The sequence below is a fragment of the Alexandromys fortis genome, unplaced genomic scaffold (assembly GCF_014885135.2).
Source record: "Alexandromys fortis isolate MF-2015 unplaced genomic scaffold, M_Fortis_MF-2015_v1.1 scaffold_319, whole genome shotgun sequence".
NCBI lineage: Eukaryota > Metazoa > Chordata > Mammalia > Rodentia > Cricetidae > Alexandromys > Alexandromys fortis.
Window position 1 is genome coordinate 407,296 of NW_026068193.1, and position 26,990 is coordinate 434,285.

The 26,990-nt window shown below is 47.5% G+C and overlaps 4 protein-coding genes across 19 annotated transcripts in view; 2 read left to right on the plus strand and 2 right to left on the minus strand.

Moving 5' to 3' along the window:
• The window catches only part of Znf142 (zinc finger protein 142), a 26,336-nt gene extending 25,087 nt beyond the window's left edge, over positions 1-1,249 (minus strand). Inside the window, exons 1-2 of the mRNA XM_050129640.1 lie at positions 1,032-1,249; positions 665-793 (exon numbers count right to left, since the gene is read on the minus strand). The gene's annotated coding sequence lies outside the window, so the exon portion shown is untranslated. The remainder of the gene's footprint in view (positions 1-664; positions 794-1,031) is intronic.
• A 129-nt stretch (positions 1,250-1,378) lies between these two features.
• Positions 1,379-5,149, plus strand: Bcs1l (BCS1 homolog, ubiquinol-cytochrome c reductase complex chaperone). 9 transcript variants are annotated; one of them, XM_050129570.1, is made up of 8 exons: positions 1,379-1,839; positions 2,503-2,917; positions 2,998-3,137; positions 3,327-3,521; positions 3,726-3,789; positions 4,014-4,183; positions 4,616-4,733; positions 4,846-5,149. In XM_050129570.1, the coding sequence occupies exons 2-8, from the start codon at positions 2,598-2,600 to the stop codon at positions 5,093-5,095; spliced, it is 1,257 nt and encodes a 418-aa protein (XP_049985527.1). In that variant the 5' UTR covers positions 1,379-1,839; positions 2,503-2,597; the 3' UTR covers positions 5,096-5,149. The 9 variants fall into 9 exon arrangements, with proteins under 9 accessions (XP_049985527.1, XP_049985528.1, XP_049985530.1 ...); XM_050129571.1 differs by having other exon boundaries at positions 2,598-2,917; XM_050129573.1 differs by having other exon boundaries at positions 1,379-1,660.
• Positions 5,150-6,313: 1,164 nt separating this feature from the next.
• On the minus strand, positions 6,314-14,450 carry Rnf25 (ring finger protein 25). Of its 3 annotated transcripts, none has more exons than XM_050129568.1 (10): positions 14,395-14,450; positions 12,122-12,196; positions 11,767-11,869; positions 11,613-11,680; positions 11,447-11,516; positions 8,510-8,581; positions 8,276-8,413; positions 7,871-7,960; positions 7,100-7,234; positions 6,314-6,933 (listed from the first exon to the last, which is right to left on the minus strand). In XM_050129568.1, exons 1-10 carry the CDS (start codon positions 14,433-14,435, stop codon positions 6,355-6,357), a joined length of 1,371 nt encoding a protein of 456 aa, XP_049985525.1. In that variant the 5' UTR covers positions 14,436-14,450; the 3' UTR covers positions 6,314-6,354. The 3 variants fall into 3 exon arrangements, with proteins under 3 accessions (XP_049985525.1, XP_049985524.1, XP_049985526.1); XM_050129567.1 differs by having other exon boundaries at positions 6,315-6,933; positions 7,871-7,963; XM_050129569.1 differs by having other exon boundaries at positions 6,315-6,933; positions 7,871-7,963; positions 14,255-14,400.
• A 65-nt stretch (positions 14,451-14,515) lies between these two features.
• Positions 14,516-26,990, plus strand: part of Stk36 (serine/threonine kinase 36) — a 32,159-nt gene continuing 19,684 nt past the window's right edge. For 4 of the 6 annotated variants that reach the window (XM_050129646.1, XM_050129649.1, XM_050129648.1 and 1 more), the window contains exons 1-11: positions 14,516-14,674; positions 15,081-15,257; positions 16,247-16,387; positions 16,501-16,578; positions 19,125-19,255; positions 19,701-19,950; positions 21,518-21,611; positions 21,873-22,042; positions 22,195-22,388; positions 23,105-23,204; positions 26,529-26,672. In XM_050129646.1, the coding sequence (XP_049985603.1) occupies positions 15,174-15,257; positions 16,247-16,387; positions 16,501-16,578; positions 19,125-19,255; positions 19,701-19,950; positions 21,518-21,611; positions 21,873-22,042; positions 22,195-22,388; positions 23,105-23,204; positions 26,529-26,672 (1,386 nt within the window). In that variant the 5' untranslated portion in view covers positions 14,516-14,674; positions 15,081-15,173. Of the gene's footprint in view, positions 14,675-15,080; positions 15,258-16,246; positions 16,388-16,500; positions 16,579-19,124; positions 19,256-19,700; positions 19,951-21,517; positions 21,612-21,872; positions 22,043-22,194; positions 22,389-23,104; positions 23,205-26,528; positions 26,673-26,990 lie in introns of those variants that run through there. The other 2 variants (XM_050129647.1, XM_050129650.1) reach the window with 2 other exon arrangements.

Here is a 26,990-nt window from a genome sequence, read left to right on the forward strand (position 1 = left end):
CTTAACCACTGAGCCATCTCTCCAGTCCTAAACCCAGATATTTTAAACCAAGGGGTCAAACCAGTGTTCCCTCACATACAAGGTAACTTTTGAACTCAGCAACTTTCTAAGGCCTCCAGAACCTAACACAACCAAGAAGCGAATTAAACTAAAGGCCCTGTTAGTCACGGCTGAAATAAGTGAGATACATTTTAAAATTTTAGCACTCAGGAGGCAGAGGCAGGCGGATCTCTGTGAGTTCTAGGCCAGTCGAGGCTCTTACACAGAAAAACCCTGCCTCAAAAAACCAACCAAAATAGAACAACAATAATTACTTGATGAAATCGGATCACCAAGGTGGAATGAGACCCAGGTGAGGGCCGCTATTCCTTATTCTGCAGAATCCCTCCACTCAAACCAGTAAGAGCACACAGAAATTCCGAAGGTGGAAGAGCACTTCCGTGGTTAGCGTGGCTCTTTGGAACCTACAGCTTCCACCGACGGCTTAGAATTGCTGCTCTGCCCAAATTTCCTGCTCCATCACGCAGCCTCAGGAAGATGCAGCGCTTGAGGCAGGAGTGTGCCAGAAAGTAACGTGTTTTCTTTGAGAGAGGAGAACCAAGAGACATGAAAGCCTGGGGAACAAGGTGCCTCGGTTCCCACGCGCCTCTGGGCTTTGACTCACCGTGTGGCCTTGAAGAGAAACACTCGCGTCGATTCTCTAGGATTCAGCTTTCCTAGCTGTAAAGTGGAGGCGGCGACAGACAAGTCACGAGATCCAGCGAAGGAGAAAGGCGTTTAGGAACCTGCAAGACTTGGAATGATGCATCGTCACGATTATGGTCCTGAGGAGAGGCAGCGGATACCCGGGCGGGGCCCAGGGAGGTGACGCGAAGATGCACCCGGGTCCCTCCCGTTGGCGTGCTCCCCCTCAGCACCACCTCCCACGGGGTCCCACCTCCCAGGACCACTCACGCTGGGGCTGGAGAAACTTTTACCTCCAGCTTGCAGCACCCGCACTACCCTGGTTCCCGCGACAGCCGCTCTCTCACCTTCTACCCCAGGACCGACGGGAGCTGCATCTCTATGGTCTGACTGGTACAGGAGAGGCTCCTTAGGGGCCTTTGGTGTGGCCGCCCTCGCCCCACACTCCTCTGGGAATCTGACGTGCGGCGGTCACTCTGTCTCTCTTCGCGGCCGGTGCTACTCTATGGTTTCCCCCCCCCCCATGTCCTTGAGTACCCTAACTCGGAGGCCCAAAGCAGAACCACCGAGAGTTGCAGGGTAGAGTGGCACAGACTTCGTGGTGGGTGTGGCGGGAAGTAGTTGTAGAACTCGGGGGCGGGGCCTAGCGGCGCTACCTCCGATCGCGGCCTGGTTTTACCATCGAGTCTGAGGGCCAGAGAGTCATTGCAGTAGGGGGCGCAGTGACAGGTTTACCCCGACCACGTTCCTGGAAGCCCGAGCTGTGTTGTGTGTAGCGTGTGTGGGAGACAGCTGCTGCCTGTCAGGCTCGGGAACCGGCAGCCAGAAGAGCTTCGTCAGTGGCTCTCTATGGAAAGGTGTTTTGGAATCCTAGATCCCAGCTCCGAGCCTTAGTGGAGGTCACGGCTGTCAATTCACCGGTGGCCCGAGAGCCAGGCGGAGGACGAAGTGGCGGTGGTGGAGTCTCGCTGGAGAGGTGTGCAGGAAGTAATTAGTCCTTTTCTCTTGGGAATGGTCTACAGTTAAGCCTAGTCACATCTTACTGGGTTGAAATTGGAAAAGGCTCCGTGGAGGAAGTAGCCTATGAAATCTCAATAAGAATGCCGGGAATAAAGAAGGGGGCATTCGGAACCAACAGAACTGAATGGGCCAGAGGTAGGTAGTGATTTGCATATTTGTTGAACTGCTGGTAAAGAAAGCTGTCCTAATGTGGAGGTTCCTGTGTATCCGGTTGTGTTTGAATCCAATGGGAGAAAGTCACCGAGGGTGCTGGAGTAAAAGTGTGACAGAATTGGAGAGGGTCCCGGTATGGTGGCTGACTGATGCAAGCACTGAAGGTCCATTCAAAGGCCACTTCAAGAACTAAAATTTAACTTGCATGTAATAGTTTAGGTGGGAAGCAACAAAAGTTTGAACAGTTCATTGGGAACTGGGTCTAAGAGAGGATAATTGAAGGAAATTTCTGATAGTAAGGCTTGTGGTCACTGATAGCTCAATGGGAAAAAAATCATCTTTGTTGACTCCACCCAATGGGGACTCTTTCTGTCTCAGCTCTTGCGAGGGACCAAAGTCTTGCCTTTCTCGTATCCTGATGCGTGCTTTTTGGAGTTGAGAAAATCTCCAAACCTGTTCTTCTGGCAAAAAGTCTTCTATCTGAAGAGCAAAATGGGTTGGAGAGCTTGGGGTGTTTGCCCTGGCATCCCAACACCATATCTACTCCCCAAAGGATACTGCTGACCTGCCATCTTGCTTCTGTGGGAGGAAGTGGGGCACATCTGATGGGTCTGGCTTCTAAACTAGTCTTGTGCTTTCTCCCAGCTCTGCTGCTCTCCACCCCTAGGTTTTGACAGTGTCTCGGGGCCTGTAAGCATCTGTCGTTTTTGTTTTTGTTTTTGTTTTTTTCCCCTTTCAAGATGCCATTCACAGACTTTATTCTGGCCCTAAAAGACAATCCCTACTTTGGGGCTGGATTTGGGCTGGTAGGTGTGGGCACAGTTCTGGCTGTGGCCCGGAAAGGAGCCCAGCTGGGTCTAGTGGCATTCCGGCGCCATTACATGATCACATTGGAAGTCCCTGCTAGAGACAGAAGCTATGCCTGGTTGCTTAGCTGGCTTACCCGACACAGCACCCGTACCCAGCACCTCAGTGTTGAAACCTCATACCTGCAGCACGAAAGTGGCCGAATCTCCACCAAGTTCGAATTTATCCCCAGCCCTGGAAACCACTTCATTTGGTAAGACTGGAAGCTAGGAAGGGCTCTGAAGACAGGCAGATTAATGGAGGAAACTGGGTTACTCTGACAGTTTTATTCAGGTATCAGGGGAAATGGATCCGGGTACAGCGAAACCGAGACATGCAGATGGTAGACCTGCAAACGGGGACTCCTTGGGAATCCGTCACCTTCACAGCCCTGGGCACGGACCGGAAGCTTTTCTTCAACATCCTGGAAGAAGGTATGAGATGGCACAGGCAGGCGCAGGCTTTTGCTGGGGCTTTGAGGAATGGGGCCGTTGGGCATCAACGGCTTGAAGAGGAGGAATAAGAATCCAAATACTTGGGAGAAGGTTATCAGGACAGAGCTCTCCTTAATTGCAGAATCAGTTGTAATCAAGAGACTTACGGTCTCATCTCCTTGCTTCCAGCTCGAGCACTGGCCCTGCAGCAGGAGGAGGGGAAGACAGTGATGTACACAGCTGTGGGTTCCGAATGGCGTACCTTTGGTTATCCACGCCGGCGCAGGCCACTGGATTCTGTAGTCCTGCAGCAGGGGCTTGCTGACCGAATTGTCAAAGACATCCGGGAATTCATTGATAATCCCAAGTGGTACATTGACAGAGGTAAGAAGCAGCTGGGATCTAGGCTAGTCTGTAGCCAGATGAGGCGACAGAAAATTCTAGCTCCGGAAAAGGGAAAAGAAACCTTGTTTCTTCAGATGCTAAGACCTCCAGACTAGTAGGGAATAGAGCTGAGGTGGAATATGGACACCTGGACCAGAGTACAGGATTCGCTTTAGGTTTTGTTTGTCTTGGTTATGTCCCTAGGCATTCCCTACAGACGTGGCTACCTTCTTTATGGGCCCCCTGGTTGTGGGAAGAGCAGTTTTATGTGAGTAGTCCAGTTCTCTCGACTCTGAACCACACAGTCTTTGCAGAACTGCCCTGATAGGGTGGGGAGAGAGACATGGGTCTGGGAACTCCGAGCGGGGTTAAACCAGATAGACACAACATTGGTGGGTGGTACCGGAGATGTAGGCCTCTGGGGCAGACCTCTTGGGAGTCCCAAAGAGGCTTCAGGTTGCCTAGGCCCTCCTTCTGTGTGTCCGTCCACAGAACTGCTCTGGCTGGAGAACTGGAGCACAGCATCTGCCTTCTCAGCCTCACAGACTCTAGCCTCTCGGATGACCGGCTCAACCATCTGCTGAGTGTCGCCCCCCAGCAGAGCTTGGTGCTCCTGGAGGATGTGGATGCTGCTTTTCTCAGTCGAGACTTGGCCCTGGAGAGTAAGTAGAAGATGCTGGGGGCGGGGACTCTTTTGTTTGGCTGATTTAGTGTGTGGGCACATGCACGTGGAGTCAGTTCCCACCTTGTTGAAGCAGTGCCTCTCTGGGTTCTGCCATACTCCTGTCTCCACTGCCAACATGCCGCAAGACTTAGATCTGTGCCGCTGCATTCAGCATTTTACCTGGATTCTGAGACCAGGCTTGATCTTCAGGCTTGTGCAGCTAGCACTTTTGATCATAAAGCCTTCTCCCTGACCCAGGAAAGTAGTTCTTAAGATACTGAGGGTCAGAAGGAAATGAGGAAGAGCGGAAACAGGAATTTTTGGAGGCCTGAGTCAGCAACAAGAGGTGCTGATAAGTAGGTAACTGCAGAGGATACTGGAGCACGATTTTAGCTAAGACATGCCCATTCACGTTCCTGTCATCCTCCAGACCCTGTAAAGTACCAAGGCCTAGGTCGTCTCACCTTCAGTGGACTGCTCAATGCTTTGGATGGTGTCGCCTCCACTGAGGCTCGCATTGTGTTCATGACCACCAACCACATTGACAGGTAAGGAGGAAGAAGGCAGAACTCCACTGCTATGTCTTGAGGGGGGGATGAGGAGGCTGTCTCTTTTGGGTGCTAGCAGGAGTATTGGCTATGACTCTGCTTTTCCTCTTAGGCTGGATCCTGCCCTGATACGCCCTGGGCGAGTAGATCTGAAGGAGTATGTAGGCTACTGCTCACACTGGCAGCTGACCCAGATGTTCCAGAGGTTCTACCCAGGGCAAGCGCCTTCCTTGGCTGAGAACTTTGCAGAACATGTCCTTAAAGCTACATCCCAGATTAGTCCTGCCCAGGTGCAAGGCTACTTCATGCTGTATAAAAATGACCCTGTGGGGGCTTTTGAGAATGTTGAATCTCTGAAGTGATTCTCCAGGCCACTATCTGTTCTCAAAAAAATCCATAAACACCAATCACACTAATCTGGTCTGTGACTTTTCCTCCCTCCCTTGCTGCGTTTGTACTTGAGAATAAAACAGGGGTTGCAATAGCAGTGCTGCAAGATGCACGTATACAAATGATGGGACCATGGCCGCAGAGAGGGAAAGGAGAGGCTGACATGAATGGAGAAACTATATACGTTCACAAAAGGCCACTCAAGTAAGAGGCATTGTGGCCCGATGTTGTGGCACACTTTTTTGTTTGAGGCAGGGTTCTGTGTAGCCGTAGCTGTCCTGGAACTCACTTTGTAGACCAGGCTGGCCTTGAAGTCAGAAATCTACCTGCCTCTGCCTCCCAAATGTTGGTATTAAAGGTGTGCCATTTGGCACATACTTTTAATTCCAGAGCTAAAGTAGTTAAGATTGCAAAAAGCTCACAAATAACCTGAACTACACAGTAAGACCTTTTTCCCCTTCAAAACAACCAAGGGGATTAGGATGTAGCTCAGATGGCAGAATGCTTGCTTAGCATTCGTAGACTGGCCGTGATGGCAATGGCTGTGACCCGAGCACTCATGAGGTAGAGGCAGGAAGATCAGGGATTCTTCAGCTGCATAAATCTTGAAGCTAGTCTGGGCCACATGGAACCTTATCTCCAAACAGCCAACAGGTCAACAGTGCACCCCTGTAAATGTGGGTATGGACAGGGAATTATACACTGTAGTACTGCCCAAATGTCAACCGCAGCCTCCTCAAAACTGACCACACTGGCAGGGAAGTAAGACCCTTCTCACCTTGGCATTTTTGGAGAACAGACTTAGAGCAAAGGTGAGAGCCCCTTGCCATACTCAAATCTTTTATTTTTTTACTTTATTTATTATGTATATAGTGTTCTATCTGCATGTTTGCCTGCATGCCAGGAAAGGGCACCAGATCTCATAGATGGTTGTGAGCCACCATGTGGTGATTGGTAATTTAGCTCAGGACCTCAGATAGCTATCTCTCCAGCCCCCATACCCAAATCTTATAGCAATTTAGGAAGAGCCATACCCAGCTTGCAACTGTCAGTAACTCCAGCTCTAGGTGATCCGATACCCTCAAACAGACATACATGCAGGCAAAACACCAGTGCACATAAAAGAAAAAAAAAAGCCATTTCACACAAGCTAGGTGCTGTTAAGCAAAGAAGGCCAAATCTCTTTATTGCCTCCCTCCCACCCCCAATTCCCTGTCCCCCCACAGTACTGCTAGGAACCTTCCTCGGATTCCAAGCCCAGGGGCTCCCTGCGATTACCAGACCGGTATGCTCCCTGGCCCCGAGGTAGGTGGGAGTAGGAAGAACCTGGTGTACGGCTTTTGGAGCGTTCCCAGCGAGCACAGTCCCGAGTCCTGCGAGCTGTGGAGCCCTGCCAGCTACCAGGCCCCTTCTCCTGAGGAAGACCTGTAAGCCCTTTGTTACGGGGTTCTGGTTTTAAGTCCACAGGCTCTTTGAGAGGCTTCTCAGGAGGTGGCAGTTCTTGGATATCACTGGTACCTTTTGCGGTACAGCACTCCCCTCCTTTCGGGTGCCTCCGATCATACCGTCGCCAGGATCCACGACCAGATCGTGGGGGATCTAGCATGGATTTCTTGGTCTCACCCAGCCTTTGTTGATTTGGGCCAGCCCCTGGAATCTTCTCATACACACACTGAGTAGCCATGGGTAGAGGAGTTGGCACGGCTGACTGGGCAGCTAGGGAAGTAGATTGTTCTGCAGAAAGGGCAGTAGGTGGTTGGGGTTCTCTGGAGACATCTACAACTGACTCAGGCTCCACAGCAGCAGGAGGCTGGGGAGAAGAGAGGCAATGCATCACGGGAGACCCCTCTCCACTACCAGCCAACCATTACCAATCTGAACCTCCCCAGGCAGAATGAAGCACACCCTAGGGCCGTGGTGTTCACAAGAACACTGGAGGCATGGAGGCCAAGAGGGGAGCCTTTTCCTTTCCTCACCTGCTGAAGGCTAATAAAGTACCGGTTCCGTTCAGCCTCAAGGTCAATGATGCCACCCTTCTCCTGTTGCCTCTGATACAGCCTCTTGAGCTCTTCCTGTTGGCGCAAGCTCTCTGCACTGGGTTGGTAAAGCTCCTAAAAGGAAAGGAAGCAGAATGGCAGGAGAGAAAAACAAAATGAGAAAGCAGACGACTTGAACCGTAACTCTTCTAGGATTATCCTAGGAGAGGTGCACAAGGTTCCTGGTTTTTTGCTTTATTTTATTTTATTTTTTTTCGAGACAGGGTTTCTCTGTGGCTTTGGAGCCTGTCCTGGAACTAGCTCTGTAGACCAGGCTGGTCTTGAACTCACAGAGATCCGCCTGCCTCTGCCTGGGATTAAAGTGCTGGGATTAAAGGCCTGCGCACAGCCCAGATTGGCCTCAAACTCACCAAGCATGACCTTGAACTGCTTACCCTCCTGCTTCAACTTCCTGAATGCCAGGATTACAGGAGTGTACCACTGTACCAGGTTTTTTAATGTAGTTCTGGGGATCAAAACTAGGGCTTTGTGTATGCTAGGCAAGTGTACTACCAAACGAGCCACATTACTAACTTGGCTTTCTTCCTCAGAGTTGGGCTTCTGAAGTCTTAGGCTCCTGGTGGGGGCTGCGGCTTTGCAGAGTAGTCTTAAGCAAGTGAAACCCAACTCCAGAGAATTCAGCACAGACAAGATGCCATTTCTCTCTAGAATGCCACTATGCGTGGCTTAGACCAGAAGGAAATCCCTTACCATGGGTTGTTGGGGTTCAGGGGCTGCTTTCAGCGAGGCAAGATCATACACAAGGGGCTCCCTGCACACAGGACACTGCACACCGACTGCCTTCTAAAACAAGAGGAGAAATCACATCCTGCTTCTTGTCAGCCAGCCCAATCTCGGGTGGGCTGGGACTGAAGGGCACAAGTGTTAGCTGCTCAGCAATGAGGTGGGAAGGAGGAAAGGGCAGCCTAAGGAGAGGTCTGGAGATGCTGCAAAGCTGCATGCAATGTGTCAGTGTACTCAAGGATGCCTTTCTGAATAGGGGTGAGATTTAGTCTCAAAGGTATCTGTTACTAAATGATGAAAAGCCACTAGAATGAAGGGATGGAGACAGATGTAAAGTATAAGGGTACCAAGCAAGAAAGCGGGTCTGTCTACCTGTTTGGTGACAACATGCTGTCGCTCCTGTTCCTGTCCTTGTGTCTTCAGCTCTTGTTCCATGTGCTGGATGTACCGAGCAAGGCAGTGGCAGTGGAAGTAGTGATAACAGGGTGTTTTGGTAAAGGCCTCCTTTTCCTGTAGGGAGACAGATGCAGAGTCCTGTATCAGTGCCCACTTGCTAGCCCTTTCCTGTCTACCCAAGCTCACTGCAGCGCCAGCTGAGAAACCCACCTGGAAACCATAGAGGCAGATGACACACTGACCATGGGGGATGTTGTTGTCTGTGAGAATTTCCTTCCCTTTCTGAAAGGAGAGAAGATTGTGAACACATTCCATGTACTTCTTCCAGGAGTGACTGGTTGGCTGTGACATCCACCAAGCAGCTAGTTACCTACCGTTTATGTACTCCTATCCTGGTAACCTTCTACTTGCAAGAATCCCTCTCTATGCATCCCCCACCCCTGCCCATTTGACCTTCCTGGTTTCAAAATCTAAAATTATTTCTCTTCTTACTAAGTCACTTTTCATATACTTGGAGATAAAAATAATATTTCTAGCTTGGCATTGTGGCACACTCAAATCCCAGCACTAGGGAGGCAGAGGCAGGTAGATCTCTGGGTTCAAGGCCAGCCTGGTCTACAGATCAAATACCAGGACAACCACGGATATACAGGGGAACTCTGTCTTGAAAATCAAAACAAACAGAGATGAGTTTTGAAATTTTTTTCTCCAAGGTGTATATGTGTGTGTACGTTTGTTTGGTTTGCTTTTGATTTTGAGACAGGGTCTGGAACTCCATCTGCAGAACAAGAGATCCGCCTGCCTCTGCCTCAGTAGTGCTAGGACTAAAGGCCTGCACCAATACACCCGGCTCTCAAAACTCTAGCCACACATGGTAGCTTTAATTCCAGCACTCAGGAAGCTGAGGTAGGAGGATTGCTTTGAGTCTGAGACTGGACTGGACTACACAGTAAGACTGTCTCAAAAGCACAAAACAAAACAAACCCCATTTTCATTTTCTGAGATGCTTTTGGGTTTTTTTTGTTTGTTTTTGTTTTTTAATCTGTTTGAACCAGGAGCCTTGGCCCAAGTTCTTTGGCTCAGAAGATCTTTTTTCTTCAGACTCTGGTGGGCTAGAATTATTAGCACACACCACTGTGCTGAGCTGCAGAGACTTTTCTTAACAGTTTTCAAGTATAATTCCCCCACGGGGCAAGGCATTTATTCAGACAACCAAATGGACAGAAATCAAAAGGCATCAAGTTGGTCTATGAAATGTATATCTGCACAGCTAACACTATGGAATTTCAGAAGCTGCCCTAGAGTCTGACCCAAGAGTGCTACAGTGCTAAATGCCCACTCACTAATCCTATGCCACCCACCTTCACTATACTCTGAACATTTTCCCTAAAAACCCCAAGGAGGAAACAAGCAAGGGTGACCTAGTTTGTGTGCTTTTAACCTCAAACAAGAAAAGTTATCCATGTATTTTGTTTCTCTGCCTTTGTTTCTCGTGGGCTGTTTACTTAACCATAAAGAATGTACAATTCTCTCTCTCTTTTTGGGGGGGGAGATGTGGGGGGGACTCAAGACAGGGTTTCTCTGTGTAACAGCCCTCCCTGGCTGGCCTTGAACCACCTGCCTCTGCCTCCTGATTGCTGGAATTTAAAGGTGTGTGCACCACCACAGCCCAGCTTCTCTCCCTGGTTTTTCGAGACAGGGTTTCTCTATAGCTTTGGTGCACCACCACCACCTTGCGCTCTCCAGCCCCGCCTGCTCCCCCCCACAAGACAGGGTTTGATGTAGCCCAAGCCATCCCTGAACTTGCTATGTAGTTAAGGATGCTTTCAATTGACGGGTTTTCTTGCCTTCCCCTCCCAGTGCTAGATCACACGTGTGCACCACTATGCCTGGCTGAGTATAAACTCAGAGAAAAGGCACCATGGCTTTTCTAGTCAGTTCTAACGGCAGGCTAGCCTTCAAGTGTTCAGCCCCTAGGCAAAAGTCCTGTCATTTTCTACCTTCAGTTGCCAGTGCCAAGAAAACAAGAACTGCCTGAAACCAGTCCTGGTGGCACAGGCCTGTAATACCAACTTCTTTGGAGACAGAGACAGGAGGACCACAAGTTCAAGGCCTGTTAGTTCATTTGTGATGAGACTCATTCTCAGAATTAAAATTTTAAAGATGTTATGGATGTAGCCCAGGAGTAGAGCACTTGTCTAATATGTGCAAAGCCTTAGGTACAGAAAAAAGAAAAAGTTCTGAAACTGGAGCAAGAGAAAACGCAGAGTATGGGAATGCACGCCTTTGATCCCAGCACTGGAGAAGTGGGACAGATGGATCTCTGGGTTTCAGGACAGCCAGACCTGCACAATGAGACCCACCATGGTTAACTAGAATCAAGTAAGAAGGAATCACAGCCGAGAAGATACCTCCATAAATATGGTTTAAAGGCAAGCCTGTGGGGGCATTTTCTTAATTAGCGATTGGGATGGAGGAGGGTCCAGCCCATTGTGGGTTGTGCCCTCCCTGGGCTAGTGGTCCTGGGTGATGTAAGAAAGCAGGCTCAGCAATCAGGAGGAACAAGCCAGTAAGCAGCACCTCTTTATGGCTTCTTCCTGCCTACAGGTTCCTGCTCTGACTTCCCTTAGTCATGGAATGTTCCTGAAAGTGTAAGATGAAATAAACCCTTTCCTTTTAACTTACTTTTGGCCATGGTGTTTTATCACAGTAACAGAAACCCTAACTAAGACCAACAATAAGTAAGTAAGTAAACAAAAGGAGAAAAAAAAGAAAGAACAGAACAGAAAAATAAATGTAAGCTGAAGAGGAAAAGTGCTAGGTGTGGGGGCACACGCCTAGAATTCCAGTATGTAGGAGGCTAAGGCAGGAGGATGGCTGCCAGATTCCAAGCCAGACTCATAGCAGGATCCCTGTCTCAAAACAAAATAAATGAATGACAAAAACCTCACAACAAAGAGGAAAAGTACTTTTTCATCAAGATGCTGGAACTGACAACTTGGGGAAGCTGGGAAGCTACTCAACTATAGTTTGAAACACTGAGTTCTTTCTCTAAGTGAGGCCTTAAGCAAACAAGGACTGAAAGTACTGACTACAGAAATGCTCTACGCTAAAGGAAGGACATTTTCCCAGACCATCACATTTTACCTCAATGAGTTCATAGAGCATGGCTGTGCCTAGCCCCTCCTCGGCCACATGGCCCAGTGCCTGTGAGATCCTGCGGGGGTAGAAATGAAGCCAATATTAAAACTTCTTTCCTTCAACAGGTAGAGCTGAATTCTGAGTTTTCCCTGCCCCAGCTATCTCGACTTACTTGTGAATCTGCTCATCTGAAAGCCCTCGGGGGTTACGGATGGAGATCTGTGGCACCTCATGGGGGTACTAGTGCAGAAAAACAACACAGTCATTACAGCGACCGCTCGAGGGACCCTCCCCTTCCTCCCTTTACAGTCATGCAGCGGCCTCACCTGCACTGGGACCTGAAGCACCAGAGTAAAGCAGACAAACTGAGAATCTTGGACCTCTGCGGTGGCAGGGTGCAGAGTGATAAAGATCTCCCATGGTGAAGATCTGCAGGTGGATGAAGTGGAGACGCAGGATGTGACTGGGCAGGGGCTTGAGAGCTAGGGAGGAGGGGTGAGATAGTAAAGCAGGCAGAGGAATGCACACATGACTTGCTTCTTTGCAGGGGGAGGAGTAAGGGACTGGTGTCCGTATGACAAGCATCACCCCGGAGTCAAGGCTCAAAGCACCCTAAGCCCAGATTCTGTGCAGAACCATCTCATCACTAAGACTCCTGCCCACCTGTAACTGAATACGCACCTGCCATTTCCTCTCATCACCTGCAGTTCATCCAGATAGATAGACTCTAATACTTCAACTTCAGAAGGAAGGACCCTGGAGAGTAAGGGGGACACTGAGTCACCACTACAGCTCGGCCTGCTGAAGCCTGCCAAGGCTGATGAAGACTGACTTAAACAAATAAAACAACAATAACAACAAAAGGAATCTGTCTCAATACATTCTCTTGTCAAATTATTCTGTAAAATAGGGAGATGTTTAAGTTGTCAACTGGCCAGGTAGAAAGAACAACGGGAATTAGATTTTAGAGTTCACCTCTACCAACCTGAGAAAACAGATTCCCATGGAGTTGAAACAACGAACCAAGGCTTAACACAGGAGGAGGAAAGGGAGCAGTCAGAGCCAGGCCCTGACTTCCTGCTCTGTACAGCTCCCTTTCCTCCTCCTGTGTTCAAGCTTGTACAGCTGCTCCTCTCTGACCTACATACATGGCGTTCATCATTACTAACAAGGTTACCAGTGCTTACTACTCCTGCCTGCCTACACATCCAGTCAGTTCAGCACAGTCCCCCGTGCCCCGGCTACTGCCAATAACCTTGCCAGCACTAGTCAGCCTAAGCATTTCTAAAAGCTATACCAAGAAGAACAGGTTTAAGTAATCTAAAGCGAAACTGCAGTAGAAGAGCCATAGGCCTTGTAGCTAATAGAGGGCAGAAATGACTTACCAGCTATGTGGTCAGCTCACTTAGAAGTCTGAGTTACACTCCAACATACTCACTAGGACTACTGGGAGACTTAACAATGATTTGTTTATATAAAGTGCCCAAGTGTCTAAGACATAGTATATAGTCTAAGTGATCTTTCTCCCCCTTTAAGAGGAAAGAGAAGAGCATAATCCGAGCACACATGACACTGGAGGTCTCGTTAACCCCATCATCATGTCTAGTACAGGGTTCATGGTCCTGACACAGATCAGAGGGCAAACATTTAAACACGCAACAACAGTTGTAATGGTACCAAAGATGAGCGAATGAGTCCACGGCTCTACCCAGGTGATATACAGAAACCTGTATCAAGAGGGAAGGCACCCAGGATGGCCTTTACCAATGGTGGTTATTATACTACATTTAGCATTCTTTTTAAGCCTTACGCAGAAACCTTAAAATACAAAGCTTATTGTCTCACAAATAAAAAGGACATTCTGGCTGACATAGACTGTTGCAACCACTGCTACTCTCTCCTAGCTCAGGTGTTCCCTTCATAATCTTAGACATTCTTCCCGATAGTAAAGAGCACTAGTCTCCGTGGCTTTATAAAGGAAATTACTGGGTGGCCTCCCTGAAGCAACTTAACACCAAGGTACAGGCTCAGTTAGGACAACTTTCAGTATTTTAAGCACCTTAGGTGACCTGGGTCTTGGATGTAAGACACAGACTGGGACAGTAATAAGGTCATAAGTGACAGAAGGGGGGTGTGTGGGTAGTGGGCTATCCTAAAACTTAGAGTATAAGGCCTTAAGTCAGACAGACGTCCTTTGGGTTATCTAGTCTCTTGAGGGCTTATACTTCAACAATTAATGAAAAGCAGGCCTTTATGAACGTTACAAATTCACAGTGACCCTCCCAACTACTATGAAGTAATGCCACGCCCACTTTTTTTTTTTTTTCCAGCTGTCACCGACTCACAGGAACTAGCTGGTCAGGTCAGCGTCACAACCAGCTAATTAAATGTGAAGCGAACACATCTTTATCTTCCAAACTCAAAGTCCTTAAAGGCCTTTGGCCTCTTTTTAAGAATGCTCGGGAGAGGAGGGCTTGCTTATGTGGGGAGTAAGGCTCTTCTGACAATGGTTCTTAGTGCTGTCGGTGATACGGAAGGTTGAGGAAAGCTTAGGCAGAAATGGTCTGGGCCAAAGGGCAGAATCCTAGGGGCACGAGGGACACGACGACGAGGAGGACGTCCCGAGAGGCGGGAGGTGTGATGAGCCATCCTCCAGACCCCAGAAAGTCACATCAGGGAGAAGCGGGAGGGACAGGGCATAGGAAAGGGCAGCTGGGTCGATAAGGCGTGGGCCCAACTGGCCAACCCGGCGCAGACCCAGTCCCTTCTCAGGTCAGCGTCCCTCCACCCTCCGCTCCCGGTCCAGTAGCTCGCCTAGGAAAGGATGTCAGGGTTTCGGCCACCTCTCGCCCCTTGATTCACCCCTCATGCTCGCGGTTCGGACGAATTGAAGCTGTTGCTAGTTCCCAGCACCAGATCCAGGCAGCCAGCCAAAACCCATGACCCAAAGTTACCAGTCCTCTTCCCCAGCAGCCGCCGACGCAGTCGCCGCCATGTCTTCTCCGGCTCTTAGCCGGAACCGGAAATACCTTTTGGGAAGTTAGAGGCGGAAAACTAGGGCGGGGCGGGGTAAAGAAAGCTGGCGCCGTTTCTAGGCAACTGAAGACTCTAGGTCCTTTGTGGGGCCTGATAGTCAAGCGACAGATGTGCCCTAGAAAGTGCGAATGGGCGGTTCGTGTCTGTCACACATCTATCTCTGAGAGTTTTAAAGTCCTTTAAACTTCTGACCAGCTGGTAAGAGTGGGAAACTGACGTGAGCAGCAATGAGGAATGGAGAAAAGTAACGCAGGCAGCTGGGAGGGACTCGGTTAGAGGCCCGGGGGCCCCCAGCCCACGGCCTGGGAATCTTGGAGTATCTAGGTTGGGGGAGTGTTGGGGAACCTCGGCTCGCGACGGGAGTCAAGAGCAGCGGTGCTGGGGGAGCTGAGGATGTTAGGAACTCGGGAGCTAGAGAAGGAGCAAGTGAGCGACGCTGGTGGAGAGGGGAAAGGGGCACCTAGCCTGAGTGGGAGGCTCGAGACGTTCCGTTTTCAAGATCTGATCATCTTTCCATCCTGATCATGTTTTTGAGGACTGTGTTATTGTGAAAAGTTGGAAAAGGCATGACTGATAACGTCTATCTTTCTCCCATTGTTCCAAGTCAGGCCTCACAGATGTGTGGAACTGCCCCTGGAGCTACAGTTCGTCGCCACCGTCTTCTTTCTGCCTTCTGAGAGACCCTGAAATTCTTGCCATGGAAAAGTACCACGTTTTGGAGATGATTGGAGAAGGCTCTTTTGGCAGAGTATATAAGGGCCGAAAAAAATATAGTGCTCAGGTAGTGAACAAAGATACCTTCTGAGTGGGATCCGGTGCTCCTACTCCAGCGGAAACGTGGGACAGAAGGGTTTCTCAGTGTACCTTTCTCCGCCCCGACTCCAGCATATTTCCTAGGATATTTAGACTCTGAAATTTGATTTCTTGGAGTCAGATCTCAGCCTTAGAACTAGGGACAAACTACCTAACCATTCCATGCTTCTGTTTTCCCCCAAACTGTACCATGGGGGATGATAGATGGGGTCTGAGCATGAAATGTGTTTCACACTTAATTACTTAGCCCAATGCCTGACACCTGCTAAACGACACAAACTGTCAGTGTTCTTTTTAGTCCTTAAGAAAAGATAAACCACTTGCACTTGCTCCCTCCACTCACATTTCCTTCTCTTTTCCCTAAATCTCACCTTGAGTCCTTTGCTTAGGTCAGAACACCTGTCCCAGAATCCATCAGAGGGATCTACTTGGCAGTAACTGTTTCCCCCTGGTGATGGGTAGACAAAGCCAGAGTAAATCCATAGTACCCTGGGGGAAAGTCAAGGTGGGAGGTTAGCATGTGTTAGTATTATTACTAAGAGTTGGTCAAGCAGTATAAAAATCTTGCATTGTGGAGCTCTGAGATAAAGCTTGGAATATTTGCATTCTGTGTTTCTGTTTGAGAGAGAGAGAGAGGAGAATCCGTTTTCCAGTTTTATCGGGGTTACTTAGAGGAGTGTGAGTGGGAAGTTACAGGAGCAGAAGTGACCCAAAGACAGCAGTCTCACAGAGCCCACCCCAGCATGTGCGATAGCTCATGGAAACTGAAACAGTCTCACAGAGCCCACCCCAGCATGTGCGATAGCTCATGGAAACTGAAAACCTGGAGCACACCGCACTCCTTACAGGCAGCTTGACAGGATGGAGAATGTCTCTTTCGGGCAGCTCACTGGGGCTGTTTCTTTGCGCTTCTCCATGGTGTGGTTATGCCTTGGTTCTTTGCTTTACTGCCGACAGGTGGTGGCCTTGAAGTTCATCCCCAAACTGGGGCGCTCAGAGAAAGAGCTGAGGAATCTGCAGCGAGAGATTGAAATCATGCGAGGTCTGTGGCACCCCAACATTGTGCATATGCTCGACAGCTTTGAGACTGACAAAGAGGTGTGTTTGGAGGGTGTCGGATGGCCTCTCTCCAAGCCCAAGGGCCCCAGATGTTTGTTAACCGCAGAGTGCATGACCGTCCCATCAGTATTGTACTTGCCTTCTCCTCATAGGTGGTGGTGGTGACAGACTATGCCGAGGGAGAACTCTTTCAGATTCTGGAAGATGATGGAAAACTTCCTGAAGACCAGGTATGTTTCCTGGCTCAACATTCCTTGCTTTGAATCTCTCTCTGAGTGAAGAGCTAGGAGTACAAGCTGAGGGCGTCAAGGTTCATGTGTGTGTGTCTGTATGTCTGTGTAATATATATGAGGGCATAGTTATGTATGTGCAAATATGTGTAGGCTCTTGTGCCCATACATGTGCATACATGCAGAGTCCAGAGGTTAGGGTCAATGTCGTCTTCAACTGTTTTCCACCTTTATTTCTGACGTTAGAGCGCTCATTGACCTTCAGACTATGGATTGGATCTCTGGCCAATAGGCTCTAGGGATATGCCTATCTTAGCCCCTCCCCCAACACCAGGGCTACAGATGTGTGACACCATACCCAGCTAGAATTTTTATTTTTATTGCACTATACATTTTTCTCTACCCCGCTCCCTTCCCCCCACTTCTACCCTGTCCTGTGACCCTCACGCTTCCAATTTACGCAGGAGATCATCTGTTCTCCTTCCTAAGTAGATCCATGCATGTCTCTCTTAGGGTCCTCTTTGTTGTCTAGGTTCTCTGGGGTTGTGAACTGTAGGCTGGTTTTTCTTTGCTTTATGTTTAAAAGCCATTTATGAGTGAGTACATATGATATTTGTCTTTCTGGGTCTGGGTTACCTCACTCAATATGATGTTTTCTAGATCCATCCATTTGGTGCAAATTTCAAGATATTTTTTCTTGTTAAGCAGTACTCCATTGTGTAAATGTGCCACATTTTCTTTATTCATCCGTCAGTAGAGGAGCATCTAGGTTGTTTCCAGGTTCTGGTTATTACAAATAATGCTTCTTTGAACATAGTTGAGCACATACATGCCCTTGTGGTACAATTGAGCCTCCTTTGGATATATACACAAAAATGGTCTTGAGGTAGATTGTTTCCTAATTTTCTGAGAAATTGCCATACTGATTTCTAAAGTGGGTGTACCAGTTTGCACTCCCACCAGCAGTGGAGGAGTGTTCCCCTTACTCCACATCCTCTCCAGCATAAGCTGTCATCAGTGTTTTTTTATCTTGGCCATTCTGGCAGGTGTAAGGTAGAATCTCAGAGTTGTTTTTGTTTGTACTTCTCTGATGTCTAAGAATCATACCCAGCTTTTAACACAGATGCTGAGAATCCAAATTCCCAAAGTCCTAATGTATATGCAATGGGCACTTCACCAGTTGAATCGTCTCCTCAGCTCTGACAGTTCTTAAAATTTTTATTATATCTTTTGTGTGTGTGTGGTATGTGCATATACATGCAGACCAGAGCACATGTGGAGTGAGAGGAGAACTTGCAGGAGTCAGAGTCAGTTCTCTTCTTTCACCATGTGTGTCCCAGGCATTGAACTCAGGGCCCTTTACCCACTGAGTCATCTCACCAGCCATTTTTGAAGACCCCTGAAAAGAGTACAGGATTCCAGATATCTGTAGAGGCAGTACAGTGTGAGAGTTAAATGTTGGAACTGGAACCACAGTATCTGAGTACAAAGCTTGCCCCTCACTAGCTGGGTCTCCATGGACAAATAACTCTTACGTCTTTGTATTTAGTTTCTTCTTCAGTAAAATGAAGTTAGTAATAATATCTACCTTGTAAAAGCTATTTGAGGATTTATGATTTCATTCATCAAAATGATAAATAACTTTTATTAATGTTGTGGGTATTAGTCATTGTTATTATTCCTTTAAGGAAGAAAGGCCAGTATTAGGGAGGACAGTAAGAGAAGCATTGTGCTTACACAGGATTCACCATTAGGGCAAAGAGGCTGGCAATGGGATTTGGTTGAGGAGGATCCAACTACACTCACTCTAGGATTTTCTTTTTAGTCTCAACAAGTAGGTCCCCTCCAACCCCAGAAGTGCCATCACTGTTCTAAGTAGTCAACTGGGACTGTATAGCTCGGGAGAGTACTTGCCTTCCATGAAACCCTGGGCTGGATTCCCAGTACCACAGAAAACTGGACTTGGTGGCCCATACACGTAATCTCAGCCCTGGTGAGGTAGTGGCAGGAGAATCAGAAATTCAAGGTCATCCTCAGCTGTAGGCAAATTCAAGGCCAGCCTGGGATACAGGAGACTCTTGTTTCAAACAAACAAAAAAGTAATCATCTTTCTGTTTTGTCTTCCTTGTTTAAGTGACTGTGTATCTTAAGAAGAGGGGTTTTACCCTATTTAAAACACCTAATGTGCACACGCACTTTCCTTCATGCCGGGTATCATCCTGAGCATTTCTTCACATGCTTTAATTCCATTAATCTATACAATAGTCGTGGGACGTAGATGCTGTGTTATTGTCACCTTATAGATGATGACTCTGGGCAACACAGAATAATTTGTTCATAGTGATGAGGCCAATAAGAGAGATAGAATAAATTTTCCTTGAGCAAATGAAAGGATGAATTAAGAGGAACAAGAACCAAGGAGGGTATAGTGTAATGGAGACTCTAGAAGGGAAGGGAAGAACAGAAAGTCAAATTAGCCTTAGTACTGGAAGCCCTTGGTGTGGCAGCTTCTTCCTCTGACCTTTCTTTCACTTCTCGGACCCTAGGTTCAGGCCATCGCTGCCCAGTTGGTGTCTGCCCTCTACTATCTGCATTCCCACCGCATCCTACATCGGGACATGAAACCTCAGAACATTCTTCTCGCCAAGGGTGGTGGCATCAAGCTTTGTGACTTTGGGTAGGGTTTTCTGAGCTTCCATCTGTGCTTCTCCTTCAGGGAGCCCTAGACTACCCAAAGCCTCATGTTAGAATCAGAGCTGGAGATTGGCCAAAGGTACTGTGTCTGCCTTGGTTCAGGTTATCCCATATGCTAACAGGTAGTAAATGGTCAGGTTTCATTTTCTTTTAAAAAATGTTCTTATGATGTTTATTTATTGTACATATGGAGGTGTGGGCACACATATGCCATGGCATGGTTGTAGATATCAGAGGACAACTTGCAGGAATCAGTTCCCTCCTTCCACCATATGAATCCTGGGGATGGAACTCAGGTCATCAGGCATAATGGCAGGTCCCTTTACCACTAAGCCATCAATCACATCAGCCCCTGTCCCTAGATGTAATTTTCTAGTTGTGACCAGGTCAAGAAGATCTTTCTCATTTCAATCCTGTCACCTCCACAGGTTTGCCCGAGCCATGAGCACTAACACCATGGTGCTGACGTCCATCAAAGGCACACCACTCTATATGTCTCCAGAGCTGGTGGAGGAGCGACCCTACGACCACACGGCAGACCTCTGGTCTGTAGGCTGCATCCTGTATGAGCTGGCTGTAGGCACGCCTCCCTTCTACACCACCAGCATCTTTCAGCTGGTTAACCTCATTCTCAAGGACCCTGTGCGCTGGCCCTCTGCTATCAGTTCCTGCTTCAAGGTAATAGGAGATAAGGGGGGTGACTTTTATATCAGAAATCTCTGCCCCTTTCCCAAAATCTATGCAGGCAGGCTATGCTCTATCATAGTAGGAAGTAATGTCGAGGCACTGGGAAGGAAGAGCTGCTGGGCTTTATGTGCCCCCAGTCCCGCTGGTCCACTGTCAGAGGCAGTGTTGGGTGCAATCTAGCTGCTCCCCACGCTGTTGTCAGTGCTCTTCAGCTATTAGAGGGGCTGGTGGTTAGGGATGGGTGACAGGAAGTGGCACCTCCTCATTGTACCTATGTCCCAGCAGGTTGGTGGGGAAAGAAGAGGAGTTTGTTATACTCATTTCTTATCTAGGGCAAGGTTATGGGCCTCAGTGGAATTCAAATACTGTCTTCTCCCAGAATAAAATCTCATTGTAGGTTCCCTTTGGCTTATTGAAAGTGGAAGGGAGACACAGTTTCCCCTAACTTACATAGTTGGGGATGCTCAAATAATTCTCAAAAAAGTTAAAGGAGCTTTAAATGAGGGTTGTATCCCTAGAATCTTCCTTCTTCCTTAGGTAGAGTTCAAGAATCTTTAGCAACGGCTATAGTTATACAATCACCACATTTTAGGACACTGCTCATAGCTTATTAGTAGCTTCTTAAGATCATTCTTTCTTAAAATATTTATTTTTATTTAAGTGTGTATGTGTTAGTGTATGTTACCTCAGAAGCTAGACGCGTCAGATTTCCTGGAGCTAGAGTTACAGGCAGTTGTGAGCTCTTGATATGGCTGCTCAGAACCAAACTCATGTCGCTTGGAAGTGCTTTTACCCACGGAGCTGTATCTCCAGTGCCTACCTTCTGTTCTTGTTGCAGGCCTAATTAAGGGTTTTTTCTTAACAGACATACCCTTTCTGTCCCTCCCCCATCTGAAAATTCACTGAGTGTTCCCAAACACATCCATGAACCATTGCTTGTTTGTGTGTTTAATCATGGCTGCTTCAATTCATCTCCATCCACAAACAAGCTGTGACCACGAATGTTTGCTTTCTGAAGATGATTAATGGAAGTGACATTTCTCTTCCAGAATTTCCTCCCTACTCCTCAAAGTTGGTGGCATGGAGATTTGTTTGTAGTCAGAGGCCACTTGTTTGTTTCCTGGCCACCCAGACCCAAAATAACCACACAGAAACTGTATTATTACAATAGTACTTGGCCTATTAGCCTATGAATATTTCTAGCTAGTCCTTATATCTCAAATCAACTTATCTCTATTAACCAGTGCATTGCCACGTGATTGTAGCCTGCTGTAGCCATCCAGCGTCTGGCGTCTGTCTCCTGTGGCGGCTACATGGCTTCTTCTTGACTTTGCCTTCTTTTTCCCAGCATTCAATTTAGTTGTGTCCCATCCAGTGTTCCCCCACCCCCAGATGAAGGCAGTGGTCTGGCTTGAATTCTAAGGGATGAGTTGTTAAGAGTGTGTTTGAGCTGCTGTAAGAACAGACGCAGGAGTCGGCTTGCCAGCACCACTGAGTGTTTAGGGAGAGCCTGGAGGGAGGGCAGGGAGGGCTGATGTAGTTTTATTTCTCTTCATAGAACTTCCTGCAAGGGCTGCTCACCAAAGACCCCCGGCAGCGTCTGTCGTGGCCAGACCTCTTGCATCACCCCTTTATTGCTGGCCGTGTCACCAGTGAGTCACCAGGGTTCCCAGGGCTCTGGCCTTTCATAGCAATTTCTCCAGTCTTCCTCCATCCTCACTGTCTGGATGCCACACACCTTCCTCCCCAACCTTGGACTTCTTCCTCCTGTAGCCTAGCATTTACCACTCCTGCTGTTTGTCAAAATGGCCTCTTTCCACAGGGGCCTAGAGACACTGACGTTGTCCATGGTCAAGAGGACATGGTGGCTACAGCCCTAGAATAATCATGTCCTCTCCTCTTCCCCCCTGCAGTAATAACTGAACCAGCAGGTGCAGATTTGGGCACTCCATTTACTAGTCGTCTGCCTCCAGAACTTCAGATCCTAAAGGACGAACAGGCCCATCGGCTGGCACCCAAGGGTAGCCAGTCTCGCATCCTGCACCAGGCCTGTAAGCGCGCAGCCGAAGAAACCAAACAGAAGGTGTGTGAGTCAGAGGAAAAGATGACACAGACAGGCTAGTGACTTGGGGGAGCCAGAGGAGAAAGAGGTGACTTTCAGAGAATTGGCAAAAGACCATGAATAGGATCCACACTCCACAAATTGTTCTCTTGTCTCCTACCCACCTCTCATAGAAAGAACAGGATGCAGGACCTGCCCTTGAACAAGATAGGCCCAGCAAGGTGACAGCGAGCACAGCCCCTGTGCCCGGACTAAAGGCTTCTCCTCAGGAACCAAGCCTCTTGGCTAGTATATTGGACTCAGAAATGAAGAGCAACTGGGAAGACTGGGGGGCTGGAGAAGCCCCCCCTGCGCCTCGGCGAGAAGGGTAAAGCGGTTTGTGTGTGTCCGGGAGGGAGACAGTTATCAAAGCAAACATGAAATGGCTCTGTCACTAGCCATTGCCCAAACATAGATAGGGCTCTAGGAGTGAGAGTCCTAGGTTCTTGGGTTCTAATTCTTTGTAGTTTACTTTTTTTTTTATTTTCTTTTTATTTTATATGTGTGGGTGTTTTGCCTGTATGTATGTCTGTGTATCATATGTGTACAGCGGCTTCAAAGGCCAAAAGAGGGCATTGGATCTCCTGGGAATGGAGTTATAGACGACTGTGAGCTATTGTGTGGGTGCTGAGACTCAAACCTGGACCCTCTGGAAGAGTAGCCAGTGCTCTTAACCACTGAACCATCACGCCAGCCCTCTAATTCTTTCTTAGTTCATCAGGAAACTTGAGGATTTTGTCTTCCTGTCTCAGTTGTGCTTTGAAATGACAAGGGCCATTTCTATCTGAGAGGGAAAATAATTGGAGTAGAAGGTCATGGGTGAAAAATCAAAGTCTACTTGAGAGTAAGAGCTAGCTGGGAGGGCGGTCGAGAACCTGTGTGTGGATGTTAACACTTACTGAACTGACCACATCCCATAATCTACTTGTCTGACTGGTTCTCCTAGGCCTTTTCCTGAGCTCATAGGGCTATACAGGGCAATGGCAATGAACCTCAAGCCTCACAGGTCTGGAAGTCATCTTACTCCCAGCTTTGCTTTGGCAGGGAAAACCACATCACCTTGGAGTGTGAGAAAGAGTTCCCAGAGCTGAGGCCAGAGACGATAGGTGGGCAGAGCACTGATGTAATGGATCTAGAAAATGAGGTGAGACGTTAGATGAGTGCTTTTCTACAACAGTATAGGCTATAAACACAAGCTCCCTTTGTGTTAAAAATGGTTTTGTTATAGGTTTATAGATTTTAGTTACATATTATGTGAACATATAATTCTCAAAAATCAGAACACAGAGATAAAATTGAAGGTTCTAAGGTCTATCTATGTTTGGGCAATAAATTGAAGGTTAGCACATTCCCTATTTCCAGTATTTTGGGAGGTTGAGGGGAGAGAATCTCTTGAGCCCAGGAGTATCTAGCTAGCCTGGGCTACATAATGGAACTTTATCTAAACAAACAAACAAAACCAAAACAACAAAAAATCATAAATAAAAATGAAGGTCTCTGTTGAACCTTACCTCACTTCCAGAGATGGCTATCATTACTAATCTGTCTCCTTTCAGACTTTCTGAACTTCACATATAATTATATGTGCAGTTTGGCTGTTTCTGCATTATTGGATTTATCTTGTTTATTGCCTTGCATTGTGCTTCTTTTACCATGTGATCTAGTGTAGGACTTGTTTCTACATCAGAGCATGTATTTCTTCCTTAACCTTTGTGTCAGTTTTAGGGTTCTAATTTTTAAATTTTGAAATAATTTCAACTTGAATAATCACGGGGCTGGAAAGGTGAGCTCAGCAGTTATGAACGCTTGTTCTGGGAGGCAGAGACAGGGCAGACCTCTGTGAGCTCAAGGCCAACCTAGGCTACAGAGCGACCTACACACGCGCACACACACGCGCACACACACACACACACACACACACACACAGCACTAGTTCTGGCAGAAGCCCTTGGTTCGGTTTATACTACCCATGTGGTGACTTACAAGCACCCACAATTCCTGTTCCGAGAGATCCAGTATTCTCTTCCGACCTCCTCCGACGTCAGGCATGCACATGGTGCACATTGCCAGAATACGTACAATTCCTTGTTCCCTTACCCTATCTCTGTCTGTTTTGTGCTGCCTAAACACATACCAGAGACTGGGTCATTTGTAATGAACAGAAATTTGTTTCTCCAAGTTCTGAGGCTGGGAAGTCTTAAGTGAACATGTTGGCAGGCTCAGTCTCTATGCTTCTAAGATGGTCCCATGGGTACCGTATCCTTTGTAGGCAGAAGAATGTTATGCTTCCATGTTGCAGAAACTCGAGAGTCAGGGTCTCACTGTGTAGTCCAGGCTGGCCTTGAACTCACAGTCCTCGTTCTTCAGCCTCCAGAATGCTGGGTTATGGGTGTGAGCCTCAAGGCCTAGCTCTAGAAACCATTAAAAAGTTTAGTGTATCTTATGCCCATGCTTTGCCTGTCTGTCTGTCTGTGCACCAGGTACATGCTTGGTGCCTATGGAGGCCACAAGAGGGCATTATTGGATCCCTGGAATGGGAGTTACAGAGTTCTGAAGCACCATGCTGGAATCAAACCCAGGTCCTCTGGAAAGTATCCTGTACTCTTAACCACTGAGCCATCAACCCAGTCCCTGAAATCATTTTTATGGCAGCCTTAATCAGTTTGTGGTATTGGAGCTCATGGCCTAAAACAAAACAAAGCTCTCCCTTTAGGCTCCACCCCCCAGCACTGTTTCTGTGAAAATTAAGTCACCAGTACAAAACAGTTCAGAGAAGACGAAAACACTCAAACTGTGGTCTTCCCTGCTCCCAGATTCACCTGTCACAATTTTGATACATTTGCTGTATGAGTCTCCATGAATAGATGGACATACTGTCTTTTTGAATCAGTTTGAGGCAATTTGCAGACATGTCCTTCTACCTCAAAATACTTGGTGAATATTTCCTACGAATAAAGTCATTCCCTTGAGCTATCATAGTCAGAAATTTCAGGTTGAATCATATATGGCACACACCTTTAATCTCAGCATTTGGGCAACGGAGGCAGGCGGGTCTCTGTGAGTTCAAGGCTAGTTTAATCTACATAGAGAATTCTAGGCCAGCCTGGACTATATAGAGAAACCCTATATCAAAAACAAAAATATTAAAACTAAAAAAAAGAACTTTCAAACCGATACTGTATTATGATTATAACAAAGGTAAATACACTCACATTCTGCCAATTGCTCCAGTGATGTACTTTATTTAAGTCCCCTTTGGCTGGGGGAGGGGCAAGGGTTGACCGGAAATTAAGAGCAGCGACTGCTCTTTCAAGAGAACTGGCATTTGGTTCCCAGAACCCACATGTTGACTTAGAACCATTTGTAATTCAAGTTTCAGGGAATCCTCTACCTTCTTCTTGCTTCTGCTGGCATGAGGAGTGTACAGTGGTGTACATAATACACCTATAGAATAAAATAAATACTAAAAATATTTTCCCTAGACTAATAAGCTCACAGTTTTAGGGATTCAAGAACAAGATTCAGTTCTGGTGAGGACATCGTTGCTGATAGCATCCCACAGCAGGGAACTATGGGAAGAAGGATTATGGGAGAGGCCAGCTCCAAGGTTGTATAATCTTTTTGAAGCCTGGCATAGTGGTCTTTAATCCCAGCACTTGGGAGGCAGAGGCAGGCAGATCTCTGTGAGTTCCAAGACAGCCTGGTTTACACAGGGAGTTTCAGGGTAATCAGAGCTACATAATGAGACCCTGTCTAAAAAAAAAAAAAATAGGAAGAATACTTTGTTCCTGTCTGGGATGTGGCTCAGTGGGGCAGTGCATGCTGCTTGCCTCTTGCCTTGGATATACAAAGCCTTTCATTCAGTCCCTACTACAGAGCAGAGGGTGCAGTCCAAGGGAGATCTTAATGCCTCCTGCAGGGTGGTATCCAGCTGTCCTAAGAGCCTCCCACTAGGCGTCCTTTCTTAAAGGTCTCAGCATCTCTGAATGCTACCATGCTGGGACAAGGACTTTAAAAGACAAACAAACGAAACTTTGGGCAAATATGCTTAAAATATACAAGCGAGTTATTATGCAGTGTTCCTCAAATTATTTTTTTATGATTAGATTTGGCCTACGCATTTTGGGTAGAAATCCTATACAGGGTACATCCTCTGTACTACATTCTACTTAATGACCTACTGCTAGTTCCTAATAGAGACATGCCATGGTTTACCATTCCCTTCCCGACTGACTTTATGACAATTCCATGTGTTGTCATTGTCAGCCATGCTGCACTGGATGCTTTTCCTAGGTACCTCTTAATGCATATACCACAGTGCCCCTCAAGGGACTTTTCAAGACCCCAACAGTGTCTGACTATACACTCCTGTGCTGAAGGAGCCACTGGCTGCTCTCTGTACCCCATACGTCACTCAGTTTCTAATCTGGGGTTACTCCTCTTGACCCCTTTCACTGCAAACGCCCAGGAGCCGGACAGCGATGATGAGTGGCAATGCCTACTAGAGACCACTGAGCCTGTGCCGGTCCAGCTGAAGTCCCCCCTCACTCTGCTGTGTAATCCTGACTTCTGCCAGCGCATCCAGAGTCAGCTGCGTGGGACTGGTGAGCAGGTAACAAGCTGAAGGTTCTGTGAAAGATGTTGGGACAGTCTTCAGAAATGACGTCACCACCTTAAGGAGACAGAGAGCCTGTCTAACAGAGGTTTCTCTCATGCCTGCCAGTTCCCAAATAACCATTGGCAGGCTTAATATTACTTATAAATGTTTGGCTGATGGCCCAGGCTGATTACTAGCTAGCTCTTGCATTTAAATTAACCCATTTCTGTTAATCTATGTATTGCCATGTAGTCTGGTGTTACCTCATTTTCTACATGTCTTGCTTCCTATGTGCCTGGCTGGTGTCTCCCAGATTCCACCCTTATTTATTTA